The following is a 13,401-nucleotide window of genomic DNA, read 5'->3' as shown; positions in this document are numbered from 1 at the left end:
TACTGACTTTGTTTATTCACAGCTCACGGTTGCTTAAACCGGCAGCGGCAGAATGCACTTGCAGGAGGACGGGGCGGGCTGCGCGGGGTGGGGGGAGAGAAAAAAAGCAAAGGGGTGCAAAGGGAGAGATGGAAGGGAGAGCGCGGCCCTCTGTATTTTTCCCTTTTTCCTTTTTTCTTTCTCCCACCCTCGCGTTTCTGGCAGCAGCGGGAGGGAAACTCAAAAAATGAAATCGTAGCGAATAAAGAGGGCTGAGGAAAACAATTAAAAAACCGACAATAATTGACCAAGAGCTGAGCGAGGAGCGGGGCCCGAGTGCCTCCTTTGGTGCCCGTTCCGGACCGGCCGGTGCCGCGTCCCCAGAGCGGTGTCACCCCGCGCCCGTGCTCCGTCCCCGCGGGAGCCTTTTATGTGCTAATGAAACACATTGCATGCCTCGCTTCACAACGTGTGTGTCCTTGCCGTATAGAGACAGACAGATTGCTGCCTGGATCCCCTGGTTTGTTTTTGGGAGGGTTTTTTTCATTGTTTTTTCTTTTTTTTTTTTTTTTCCCCCCCGCCCCTTTTTCCCCCCCCCCCCCTCCCGGCTCCTCGTCCCCTTTTCTCTACCCTCGGACAAAGCGGAATTTTAAGAAGGATTTGAATGTTATTTCGGGAAGCAACATCTACGACGGCCGTAAACGCGTGGGAAAAACAACAAGTGGTTGTGAAAACGGGCACGGAGCGGGGGGAAGAAATGACAACACCGCCCCGGGACGGGTTCCGCTGCCCGGGCCGTGCGGCTGCGAGCGGCCGGGAGGGTTCTAGGGCAGAAAGAAGCAGCGCTCCTCCGGCCGCACCGCTCCCGGCGGGGCTGTCTTCCCAACGCCCTCGGTTAATACCGTGCAAGCTCCGCTCTTAGAGAGGCCCCAGCCGTGCGCTTTGCCCCCCGACGGCAGAGCGAGCGCGGCCGCGCATCCGCGCTGCCCACCGTCCCGTCTCCGTCGCCGGCCACGGGGACCCCCCTACCCGGGACGGCTTTTCGCCGTTGACCCCCCCGAGCCTCCCCCCGGGCTGAGTGCGCTTCAGCCAGTCCCTCCGAGGGCACCGGGATGGAGAAAGGGGCCGGGAGCGGCACGGCCGCGCCGTCGGGGCCGCACGCACGGCCGGGTTAGGAGGGCGAGTCCCATCAGAACAGAGATGCAGGGGGAAAAAAACCGCCAATAACACTTTAATATTAGAGTTCTGTGGCAACCTGGCTAGTCGCTACCAGAATACACATTTATAAAGCCATAAATAAAGCATACAGAAACTTTAAATTAATCAGATCCAAGTAGTTTACTCTCCCGGTAACATCAAGCGTTTGTTTCAATTACAACGATCTATCCTGACTTTTTTTTTTTTTCCGCTTTTTTTTTTTTCCCCGTTTTCTTTTTTTTTCTCCCCCTTTGTACAATTTTACAAGGCTTTCGGTCCTCAGATTCCAAACTCGCATGGATTTCCCACCGAACGAGGGCTTCATTTTGTTTGCGTCCGTTTTTGTCTTTTTTTTTTTTTGTCTTTCTTTCCTCATCACTTCCACACACAAAAAAAATAGATATATTTTGCACCTCCTTGCAACGACGACAACGAAAAAAAATAATAATAAACCAGCCCCAACAGAAAAACCCCTCTCCCCTACACCCCCCTCCCACCAAACCGAACCACCCCGTGAGGCAAACCGAGGGGACGCGGGGTCAGGGTTAGGGTTAGGGGGTGGCACACGAGGTGCGCCCGCTGCTCCCCGAGTGGATGCAACCACCTGGAGCCGGCGAAGAACAAAACAAAAAAAATAGATAGATAGCTATATGGGTAGGTACCGTGCTCGGCAGCGTTCACAGTCCATCGCGCTGCTAGGGGACCGACCGCGCAGGGCGCGGGGGCTTTCCCCCTTTGCCTTTAAGAGGAGTTCATGATGGGCCGGGAATACACACCTTGGTAGTAAGAAGTCTCTCCGGCCAAAGGGGAGGACTCCAATGGGTTTTTGTTCGTTACGGGCCCCATGGCCAGGCTGGCGGGCACGGGCGAAGCGTAGCCCGAGTAGTGCATCACCTGCTCGTAGGCCTTGAGGTCCATTTTGTGCGAGGGGTGGTGGTGGTGGTGCGGGTGGTGGTGGTGCTGCTGCTCGGAGGACGACATCAGGTTGTTGATGGAGAAGGGGTGGTTGAAGGCGTAGTGGTGCTCGGGCTTGAGGTGGGCGTCGTGGGGCAGCCCGGCGTGCGGCGGGGCCAGCAGGTGCTGCGCTGGAGAGGCCGCCGACGGCTCCCCAGGGCTCGGCCCCGCCGCCGTGCCCTTCAGCTCGGCCAGGGCGCGCTTGTGGTCCCGGCACGGTGAGGCGCTAGCCGGTGACTCTGCGCCCGCAGAGCCCTCGGAGCCCCCTGAGGAGCTGCCCTCCCCCAGGGGTTGGCTGGGGGGCTGCCCCGGTCCCTTCTTGCCCCCGCTGCCGTCCTTGGTCGCCAGCTGCTTCTCACACTTGAAGCGCTTCTGGCGCCGCAGGTAGCAGCCGTTCTCGAACATGTTGCCCGAGTCGGGGTGCAGCGTCCAGAAGGAGCCTTTGCCCGGCTTGTCCGGGGAGCGGGGCACCTTGAGGAAGCAGTCGTTGAAGGAGAGCGAGTGGCGGATGCTGTTCTGCCAGCGCTGCTGGTTCTGGCGGTAGAAGGGGAAGAGGTCCATGATCCACTGGTAGATCTCGCTCAGCGTCAGCATCTTGTTGGGAGACTGCTGGATGGCCATGGTGATGAGCGAGATGTAGGAGTAGGGGGGCTTGGCGTGCGTGTAGCTCCGCCGGTAGGTCTTGGGGTCCCGCGAGCGGTTGAGGTTGGACTGCCCGTAGATGGGGCTCATGGAATTCATGTTGGTGTAGGGGGCCAGGGCGTTCATAGAGCCCGCTTGGCCTCCCATGGGGCTCATGCTGGGGCTCAGGTGGGCACCCATCCCCGCCACGCCGGCCGAGCCCATGCCAGCCATGGCCCCCGCACCTGGGGACATGCCGGCGAGTGAGGGGCTCATGCCCGTGTTGGCGTAGGACATGTTCATGGAGGTGGCGGCCGTCATGTTGGCTGTGGTGCTCATGGCCGACATAGTCATGTACGTGTTCATGCTGTTCATGCCCAGCCCCGCGTTCATGTTGCTCACCGAGGAGTAGCTCTGCGGGGACAAGCAAGAGAGAGAAGGGAGATTTTGAGGGGATGGAAACGAGAGCAGTTCCCAAGTAGGGCACCTCTAACCCAGCACGAGGGAGTCCCTGCAGCCCCAGAGCTGCGGGGTGGGAAGGGTTAAACCCCCGGGGGCATCGGCAGGAGGTGGGGGGTGTTGAGTCTCTCATTAATTTAAAAAAAAAAAAAAAACGCCCAAATTTAGATATTGAAAAAGTCGGGGTCGCAGCGAGCTCGGCGGATCCGAGCTGGAGGGAAAGGGACAGCCCCGCGAGAAGCGAGAAAAATACCTTGGGGGGGGGGGGGGGAGGGTAGGGGGAGTAGGGGAAAGCAAAAAACGCGAATCGCCGCCCGGCAGCCCTGCTCGTTCCCGGGGGGGCCCGGCCCCACTGCCCCCCGTCCCCCCCCGCTGCCCCCTGGCCGCGGTTCTGCACCTCGAGAATATTTGGTGACAAAGTTGAGGTTTCCCCCAGGTCCCCGGCGCGGGGAGCGGGCCGCCCGGCTCCCTCCTTACCTCGGGCTCCCCGTAGTAGTTGCTCCAGTCCGTGTGCTCATGGCCTTCCATTTTCACCGCTCCCAGCATACTGGAAGTGGAGTGCATGGCAGTTTAAAATTTAACAGACACAACAAACGACGACGCAGAGAGAGAGAGAGAGAGAGAGAGAGAGAGCGCAATCCAAAAAAAAAAAAAAAAAAAAAAAAAAGTCGCCAGCCCTCCCTCCCCTCTGCCGCTCTCCCTCCGTCGGAGCCGCTGGAGGAGGAGGAAGAGGAGGGAGGGAGGAAGGGAGGGGGCACCGCCGGGGCCGGGGTTTTTTTTCGCCGCCGCTCCTTGGGTGGGTTTCCGCAGCGCTTCGCGGCGAAGAGTCGCCCGGAGGCGATGGAGGAGCCGGAGGAGGAGGAGGAGGAGGAGGAGGAGGAGGAGGAGGGAGGAGGGAGGAAGAAGAGGAGGAGGGAGGAAGAGGAGTACAAGTGCTGCAGTGACGTGGGTGCCCGAGTGATATAGCACGGAGCGGCCGGGCGAGCCTCCAATCCCCAGGTCCTCGGCTGCCCATTTGAATAATCAGCTCACACCTAGGCGGGAGCGGCTGCTCCGCGGCCCCCGACCCGCACCCCAGCGCGGCTCCCGGAACCCCCCCGCGACTCCCCCCGCCCCCCGCAACGGGAGGGGTCCTACGGGACCCCCTTTCCAGCCGCACTCCGACGGGAGGTGTCCCCTCGCAAAGCCCAGAGAGCGGCCCCCCGGTCCCCCCCGACGGCCGCAGCCCCCCGAGCTGCACGCACCTTTCTCCCCGCGGCTCCTCGGCCTCAGGCCGCCTTCCTCCCGGCCGTGGCCCGGCTCTGCCTCATGCCTTCCCGCGGCTCTGCCTCAGGTACCTACAACAATTTCGTAACTAAAACAAACAGGAAGGGCAGGGGAAGGCGGGAGCTGGGAGAGGGGAGCGCGGCGGGGCCGGGCTCAACGCCGTCGGGGGACACGCAGCCGGAGCGGGGCCCGGTGGGCGCCGTCGAGGCAGCGCCGCTCCGCACCCGCGGACAGACCCACGGACGCTGCTCGAAGGCGGCCGTCGGGGAGCGGCTGCCTCCGTCCCTCCCTCCTTCCAGAGAGGAAGCGCAGCCCCCTCCGTGTGCCCGACATCTCCCGGCCCCGCAGTTTCCCCCTCCCCGCCCCGTGGGGACGCGGAGCTGCCGCCCTCCCTGTGCCGTGCGCCCTGTACCTACCTGCTTGGGCACCAGAAGGGGCAGCGCGGCACCGACCTTTTCCCTCGCTTATTTATTTGGGTTTTCCTTCGGCGTTAACCCCAGCACCGCTCGGTGAGGTTAGCGGGAGCTTTTAAACATTAACGCAAACCGAACAGCCGAGGGACTCCGCCGGAGGGCTTTTCCCCTCGCCCCAACGCCCTCGGGAGCCTTCTCCAAACGAAACCGGCTCCTATCGCGATAGCCGCGGCGATAGAAGCAGCCCGCCTCCTCCCGCCCATATTTAGGGGAGCGGGGGCTGGCTGGAGGGGAAGGGGGAGACCCCAGGGGGGCTGCTGTCAGGGCGGGGACGCGCCGGGAAAAGGGGGATTTGCCCCAATATGGGAGGGGGGGGGCGGCCGGGAAGGGCTGTCCCGAGGTCTAAGCGCGGTGGCGCGGCGCCCCCTGTCGCCTGCTGTCCCCAGTCCCGCAGGGCCGGGGGTGGTGGGGCACCCCGCCTGCCCCCCGGGGGTCCCCCCGACGGCGGAGGTCACCCTCTCGTGCATCCCCTGCGAGCATCACCAGCGAGGAGATGCGCTGGGCGAGGCTGAGCTCTCTCGCTGTACCAGCAGCGTGTGGTCCTAAACGTGGGCCCCGTTAGCATCCCACGGGGCCCTCCATCTCCCATCCCTTATTTCACAAGTCAACCTTCTGTGCCGCTCCCCTTGGGTAGCCCAATAAAATTAATATCTTAAGAGAACAGGAAAAGAAGCGGTAAAGTATATAGTCTTGCCTTGTAGAGAAACATTTTTTTTAAATACCCAAGATGATAAAAATTGAAAATGTTCGGCGGCGTCTTGTTTAAACATACCCGCTCGGGCTCCGGAGAAACACACCGGCCATTTAAAAACGACTTCTTCTCTTTAATATTTAAGTAATATTTATTTTAAATTTAATTTTTAAATTACATTTCTATTTGCATTGGGAGCCATGACTGGAGGAGCCGGCGTTCCCTTCCCGGAAGCGGGAGCCGGTGGCTGGGCCACCCTTGGGCAGCATCTGCCACCGTTCTCAGCCACCTCCACCACTCGCTGGTGATGGTGACAAGGGCATCCCCTGCTCTTCTCCTGGCTCATGGGTGCTGGGTGAAGGCATTTCTCTGCAAAGGAAAATAATAAAAAAAATCAACACCCCCTCCTCCCCCCCTTACAACTGCACCTTATTCTTGACAACAAACAGGGTAATTATCTCTCTCCTACTGATAATTATCATAATTAATCCAATATAATGAACTCTCCCAATTGCCCTGCTGTTTCAAACTAAATGCGGTGGCTGATTTTTTCCCCTGTAGCCGAGGAACTGCAAGACAGGAGCGCTTGCTGCCCTATGGAACAGAAGCATTTTAATAATGAGAAGGAGAAGGAGTGGATGGTGGCACTTTCCCCTATAGGATCCCTGGAAGCAACCACAGGGCTCTGCAGGGCTGGGAGCAGCTCTCACTCAGGCAGGCAGAACAGACCCTGGGGTCATTGTTAGTGCCACATTTCTGCTCCCAAGGTCAGTGCTGTAGGGCAGGATGTGTGCAGCGGATGCTCGCAGGGTCCCTATGGTGTGCTGTCATTTCATAGGAATCACAGAATGGTTTGAGTTGGAAGGGACCCTTAAAGGCCATCTGGTCCATGCACTGAACAGGGACACTCACAGCTCCATCAGTGCTCAGAGGCCCATCCAGCCTGACCTTGAATGTCTCCAAGGACAGGGTATCCACCACCTCTCTGGCCAACCCATGCCAGTGCCTCACCGCCCTTATGGTAGAAAATTCTTCCTTATACCCAGTCTAAATCTCCCCTCTTTTAGTTTGAAACCATTTCCCTTTGTCCTATCCTTTCTGTGGGGCATGTCAGGAACTGATCTTCTTTGCTCACTCAAGGACTCAGCTAGGAGCATTGGAACCAGTGATATCCCATGTCGTGGGGATCCTCCCGTCTCCATGAGCCACCCACCCAATGACTCTGGCCATCAGCCACGGCCCCGCTGGCAACGACCACAATTACACTCTCCTCTATTGACTTAACTATTTGATGAATTCTCCCACCAAGTCCTTCCTAATTAGATTCAGTGTTTAACGGGGCTTCTTAATTCATTTAAAAAAAAAAATGTTTTCCAAGGCTTTAACAAGCCTAACAAAAGATGAATCTGGAGTATGCAAAAATTTAGTGATTTCAATCTAACTCACAGCCCAAGGAGATGCTGTGTTTTGAATGCTGGAACCCCTCTGGCAGCAGGCACTGGTGGAAAGTGTTTGGTTGTCACCTAACTGGGAAATACCAGGAAATGCCTGCCATCCTTATAGAGGTCATAGATCACAGAATCATTTGATTTGAAAGGGATCCCTAAAGGCCATCTTGTCCAACTGCCCTGCACTGAACAGGGACACCTACAGCTCCATCAGTGCTCAGAGCCCCGTCCAGCCTGACCTTGGCTGCCTGGTTCTTTAGGTCTTTGAGGAAAAGATCCAGACTCCCATCAGCGTGGTCCCAACACAGCCCTAAAACAAAGGGAAGAACTCCACTGTCACCCATGGAAACTTCTGGAAGGGAAACCTTTGAGGGATGCTCCACACATACTGTCTCCTGCACTGATTTCTCCCAGGGCTCCAACACAAAGCCAGTTTGCATGGAGCAGACCTAGTGCAGCTGTGCCATGCCTCATCCGCACATGTTCCCATGGCTGCCGGCCTGACCTGGCCGCCATGGCTATTTTTGCCATATTCAGGTGTTATTTTTGCGTTCCTCCCCACTCTCTAATTATTCAAGGCACTGAGCTGCTGTACCACGAGGTGCCATAAAACACTGGAAGCGCTCAAAGGATGCGCCTGGGGAAACGACGTCACCCAGGACGGGGAGCAGGGGACAGCTCGGTGGCACCTCGGGATGCTTGAGGACACCAAGGGGACAAGGAGCCCATGCACAACCCATGGACAGGACGATGCCTTCTGGAAGGACTCCACAACAAAGTCACCTGGCCGCCCAAAGTGTTCAGGCTGCGGCCGCTGTTAGGGGAAATATTTTTTTCTATGTTTAATGATCAGTTTCTGAAAACTGAAATGCCTTTGGTTTTACAATAAGAAAACAAACAGAAAAACTGAATGTGGATACTCCTCCCAAACAGCCCTGCTTTAAAACCTCCCTGTTATTTTCCAACAAAATCCCTTTCTGCTGGAGTGCATCCAGTGGCGTGGCAGGAGGAAGCTGCAGCTTTCAGCACTAAATGGGGGCAAAACAGCCCTCACCATGTCGCTGCAGGTCACCTCCATCATGCTAGACCCCGTGGGCCATGGGATGTGAGATGCTTGGACAATGTGGGATGGCACAGGCTGCCCAGAGAGAGAGTGGGTTCACCATCCCTGGAGGTGTTCAGAGCCGTGGGGATGTGGCAGTGAGGGACGTGGTCGGTGGGCACGGTGGGGGTGGGATGGGGTTGGACTTGGTGAACTTAGTGGTCTTTTCCAACCTTAATGCTTATAGGATTATATGATTCTGTGCTCAGGTGATGCGGGATGCTCGGCAGATGCAGGATGCTCAGGTGATGAGGGATGCCTGGGAGATGCGGGGTGCTTGGGTGATACGTGATGCTGCTCCTGTGCACTGAGCAGATCGAACCCCTCGCAGGCTGAGCGCCTGCCTGACGGACATTTATAGCCCTCTGAGTCATTACCAGCCTTGTTTAAACCAGTTCTACCTGGCCAAGACCTTTAAAATAGCCTCATTTATCCCGAAAGGCTGCCGGGGTATAAATAGCAGGGTGAAGTGCTTGCTGAGCGCCGAGCATGGGGAGCAGGGCGGCACGTGTGGCTCATGGCCCGGCTGGCACCCCCAGCACATCCCCATCCCCACGGTGCTGGGACAGCCCCCAGGGACCCCGTCCCCATTGGGATGGGGCACAGCAGCTCACGGGAACGCTGCGTCCCTGGCAGTGCTACCGGCAAAACAGCCGGAGCGGAGATTTCTGCTCCCAAAAACACGGAGCTGCCTGGGGCTGGGAGCCCGTCTGTGCGCCTGCGGTTTTGTGACCACTAATAGCAGCCCTGTGCCCTGCAGGATCACCCCATAAATCTGGTGTGGGTCAGACGCGGGCACACAAGCACGGTTCTGTTTAATTAGCACAAAACTGCTGCGATGATGAGGTGGGGGGAGATTTGGGTCTCAGATGGGCACCCCGTGCTCCAGCGGATCCCACCGCCAGGTGAAAAATCTCTGGCTCCAGCTGTAGGATTGCCATAACTTCAGCCAAACGAGCTTTTATCTGACTCAGTAATCCCTTTTTTTTTTTTTCTCAGGACACCTGCTTGGGGCGGCGCTCTGCCTGGAAGCGCCCGCCCTCCCTGGGGGACCTCTCCCCCTAAAAATAACCCATCCCTTCCCGCAGCATCCCCAGCCCTTTTAGGGGGGCACGGCCGCAGCAGTGTCCCCGCAGCGTGTCCCAGGTGGCGGGCTGCTAAATAAAGCTCATCTTGGGAGCCGGTGGAAAGCTCCCCTCCAAACATTTCTCTCCCCTCGCTCTGATCTTTTCCTTTTTCTTTTTGCAGAGGAAACATTGCCCAGATCAACACATGCCCGAGGAGTGATTTTACACGGGTAGGACGGCGCTTGCTGCCTGCTGGAAAAACTTCCAATCAGCAGCATTCACAAGCTGGGTTTATTTTTCGCAGTTTTCTGAGTTGGGTTTTGTTTCGGTGCCAGAGTAAAGAGCTGGAGGTACATATTTCAGCCCGACCTGCAACACCCTCGTCATCACCGGATTTGAGTGAGGAGCGGGCTGTGACCTACATTTGCAGCCCAGCCTACATAGGGGTCCCCAAACCCCCAGCATTGCCCCACTTTGCTTTATGGGGTTTACCGTGGGGTCAACGCTCGTTCGTTGCAAATGTTCTGCCCCAAACGCCAACCCCGAGCATCCTCCAAAGCCTCAAAGCTGGGGCATGGGGCTGGAACAAAATTACCCAGAGCTTTTAAAAGCTCTCCCACCTTCGTCTCCGCTCTTCCTCCGGGTAGGTGTCCCGGCGGCGGCAGAACAAGACGCCTACAGAGGGCTGCTGGAAGCTGTCGGGCCGGAATACACTGGGAGGCCTTTTTGCCTGGAAACTATTTCCTACCCGCAGGCTGCGGTGGCAGCAAGCATTCCTGCGCGGGTTGGCAGGCGGGCGGCGAGCCCCAGCCCGCGGCACGGCACTGATGTCCCCACCACAAAGCCCTTTTATGCTCGTGGGATTGGGGTTTGTTTTCTCCGAGGGGAGACGCGCGGTGTGCCGACGGTGAGCGGGGCGAAGCGTCGCCTCCCCTTGTTTCACGGGGCGAGCGCAGGGAAAAAAGAGAGGTTTGTTGCAAAGAGACCCGAGCCGGAGCTGTTGGGGAGCAAAAACAGCCCATTAAAGTCAGGGCTGTGGCTGTAAATCAATAGAGCTGCTGCTATTTCCATCTGCCAGGCGAGGAGTGGGGCAGTGCCCACGTGTCCCCTGCCCACGTGTCCCACGCCGAGGGACGTGTCCCCTGCCAGAGGAAGTGGCAGCATGAGGTGGGACCCCCGGTGGCTGTAGGTCCTGATGAGCTGTGGGGCAGCACCCTGAGCCAAACTGCCTCGTAGGGTCCGGATGTTTTTCCCCAAAGCCCCAAAGATGTGAGTGAAGATCCGTGATTGATTGAGGAGACACAATTGAAGAGCTGTGATTGAAGGGACGTGATTGAAGGGACGTGATTGAAGGGACGTGATTGAAGGGACGCGATTTTTTGTTTCCTTTCCCTAAACATATTCAGACGAGCCTATAGGCTGGGAAAAAAAAAAAGAGATCAGGAAGAAAGTTTGGCGGCCCCATCGCCTTGTGATTCAATCTGTGAGCAGGAGACAGAGCTCCCCTTGAACGGTGATGGGGACACGGGGCCGCCTGGCAGCTCGTCAGCCCCGGCTCCGTGTGCAGGCAGCGCCGGGCCCTTATCTCCCAGATACGCATCTGCTGGGCGCACAGACTTGTCCATCGGTACGAGGAGCACGGCTGATACCCCCAGCTTTATGCTTTGTGCTTGCCTACAGGGAAGCACGCGCGTCCCGAAGGGTCGCCCAAAAATCACGCTTCACGCAGGGGGAAAAAAAAAAAAAAAAAAAAAGGTCGAGTGACAACAACGCAGCCCACCGCTGGCCCCCTCCCTCCAGGGCATTTCCCCTGATCGGGGCACTTCCCCCGCCTGGGGCATTTCCCTGCGCTGCCTGCTCCCTGCTGGCGTCCCCAGGTTTGTGCCGTCTGCAGGCGAGCAGCGGGATCCAGCCGCACATCGGCGGTGGGCAGGAGCCCCTCGCTGCTTGCCCCCTCCCCTCCCCCCCCGGGTTTCCAGGCCGCGCAGGTGCCGGCCGCCCTCGCGTTAGCACCTCATCAGCTCCCCGGGGCCCAGCGCAAACACAGCCTGCCCGGCGAGGAAATGCCCGCGGCCTTGAGATGCGGGCGGCGGGAGGATGCTTCCTGCCCCCTCGTCCTCGGGTGGGCAAACAGCACCTGGGCGGGCGGGGGGGCACGGATGTGGATTCAGGAAGCGCTCCCCCCGAGCCCCCCGCCATGCGCATGTTAATGGCACCCCGTGGCACCGGGCTATTAATTATTCCCACCGGCGGTACCCGCTGCAACGGGGGAGCTTCCCCTCTGCTTCCCACGCCGAAGGGGCTTCTCCCCCCGGGAGGAAGCTCCCCGCTGTCGCTGCTGGGAGCCGGCATTGATTCGCGCTGTTGCTCGTTGTAAAGGTGAAAAGGAGCAGCGTCTTTAGAAATAAATAGAGGCCAGCTCGCCACCTGAACTTATCAAGACGGAGAGATGGCAGTCTCGGGAAGGAGAAAATAAACAAATTTGGCAGCCAGCTCGCTGAGCAACGCTCCGGTTATCTCCGAGTCGCAGCCGCGCTGCTCCGGAGCCGGGCGATAGCATCGCGAGGCACCCGGCTCTCCGCAGTGATGCGATCAGGAACAATCCCGAACCCGGCTCCGGGCAGATAAAACCCTTTTCTTGTCTCTGAGACGCTGAGATCAGCGCCCGCTCTGCCGAACATCGGCAGGTATCCACGGCCCAGGGCTCCTTGTTTGACTGAAATAATTTTATTTGAATACAATACGCTATTTCAACAGTTTTAAGTTGCATGTGATTATTTAAGATGGATTCAGTTTTAATTTAATCAGTTTAATGGGATTTTATGTTTTTAGATATAGCACTTCCAAATTGTCTGATTAACTTTTCAGAATCAATACGCTTAACGGCAAAGCATACAATTACACAGGCAAATGATCTCCGCCGTGGCCAGCACACAAGTGATCATGCAGCTTCGGCTTGGGTCACGGGGTGCTGATCTGATCCACTGAGACTGCACATCCCCTGTGCCAGCTCCGGCTGCAGGGCAGGGGGGCAGTGTGGATGCAGAGCTATGGGGATGCTGGGATACCAGGAGGGTGGGATGGTGGCATGATGGGATACTGGGATGCAGGGATGCTGAAATGCCTGAATGCCAGGATGTTGAGATTTGGGGATGTTGGGGTGTTAGGATGCTGTGTCCTTGGGATGCTGGGACATTGGGATGCACAGATGCTGGGATGCAGGGACACCAGGATGCTGACCAATTGGGATGCTGAGATGCTGGGATATTGGGATGCTGGGACACCGGGATGCTGACTGATTGGGATGCCGAGATGCTGGGATGCTGGAACATGGGGATGCTGGAATGCAGAGGTAGTGGGATGCAGGGACACTGGGATGCTGGGATGTTGAGAAGTTGGATGCTGGGATGTTGGAGCAAGGCTCCAAGCTGCTCCTCTTTGTTTCACACACCATTTCTTAAATTGCAACAGCAATTAATGCCCTAGACATCCAGGCTGGTCTTGCATCAATGGCAGCATCACCCCAGGAGGTGACAGCCATCCCCTTGCCCCTCCCTGCCCCGTCCATCCTCCAGCTCCCAACTGATTCCCCCATCCTCCTGCAACCCCCCACCTTTTGTCAAGTTGCATAATTTTTGAACTTGCATACTTGAAAAATTCTTTTAGAAATGTCAAGGTGACTGGCGTATTAAAAATGAGCCAGAGCAAACAGGAATGACATTATTTTAATTCTTTCGGTGCCAGGTCATTTTTTTTCTGTAATAACATAGCTCAGATAGCAGCCTCCCGCCCCTTGCATCATCCTCCCGTTGCTTGCTTGTTGTTTCCATCTGCTAGATAAAAAGACAGGGGGAGGAAGAAAAGCCACTGCTGCCACGGAAAACACTTCCACAGAGATTTTCGAGGGATTTATAGCCCCCAAAGCCACCAAAATGTTGCAGGGTTTCGGAGCACCCCCTGCATGCAACTCGGGCAGAGCAGCCAGCGTTAAGGGCAGAATTCTCAGTTCTTGGATGAAATGAATTAAAGCACGCCGGGGCTGTGGCCACATTGAAAGCAAAGCAGCAGAGATGGAGCTCAGAGGCACTCGGGGGCTAAATCCGCGCTAACTCGCGGTGGGCAATAAACACACGGCCGGGAGGAA

General features: G+C 57.4%; 1 protein-coding gene and 1 long non-coding RNA gene across 4 annotated transcripts; one reads left to right on the top strand and one right to left on the bottom strand.

Moving 5' to 3' along the window:
* FOXA2 (forkhead box A2) lies at positions 1,190-5,187 on the bottom strand. 3 transcript variants are annotated; one of them, XM_021391487.1, is made up of 4 exons: positions 4,893-5,187; positions 4,455-4,547; positions 3,688-3,757; positions 1,190-3,165 (listed from the first exon to the last, which is right to left on the bottom strand). In XM_021391487.1, exons 3-4 carry the CDS (start codon positions 3,754-3,756, stop codon positions 1,918-1,920), a joined length of 1,317 nt encoding a protein of 438 aa, XP_021247162.1. In that variant the 5' UTR covers position 3,757; positions 4,455-4,547; positions 4,893-5,187; the 3' UTR covers positions 1,190-1,917. The 3 variants fall into 3 exon arrangements, with proteins under 3 accessions (XP_021247162.1, XP_021247161.1, XP_021247160.1); XM_021391486.1 differs by lacking the exon at positions 4,893-5,187 and having other exon boundaries at positions 4,455-4,873; XM_021391485.1 differs by lacking the exons at positions 4,455-4,547; positions 4,893-5,187 and having other exon boundaries at positions 3,688-4,280.
* LOC110396129 lies at positions 4,422-10,707 on the top strand. The gene is made up of 2 exons (XR_002436795.1): positions 4,422-4,543; positions 9,439-10,707. It is a non-coding gene; the product is annotated as an uncharacterized LOC110396129 (long non-coding RNA).

Source organism: Numida meleagris, chromosome 3 (genome assembly GCF_002078875.1).
Source record: "Numida meleagris isolate 19003 breed g44 Domestic line chromosome 3, NumMel1.0, whole genome shotgun sequence".
Lineage (NCBI taxonomy): Eukaryota > Metazoa > Chordata > Aves > Galliformes > Numididae > Numida > Numida meleagris.
This window is presented reverse-complemented; position numbering and strand designations above follow the sequence as displayed.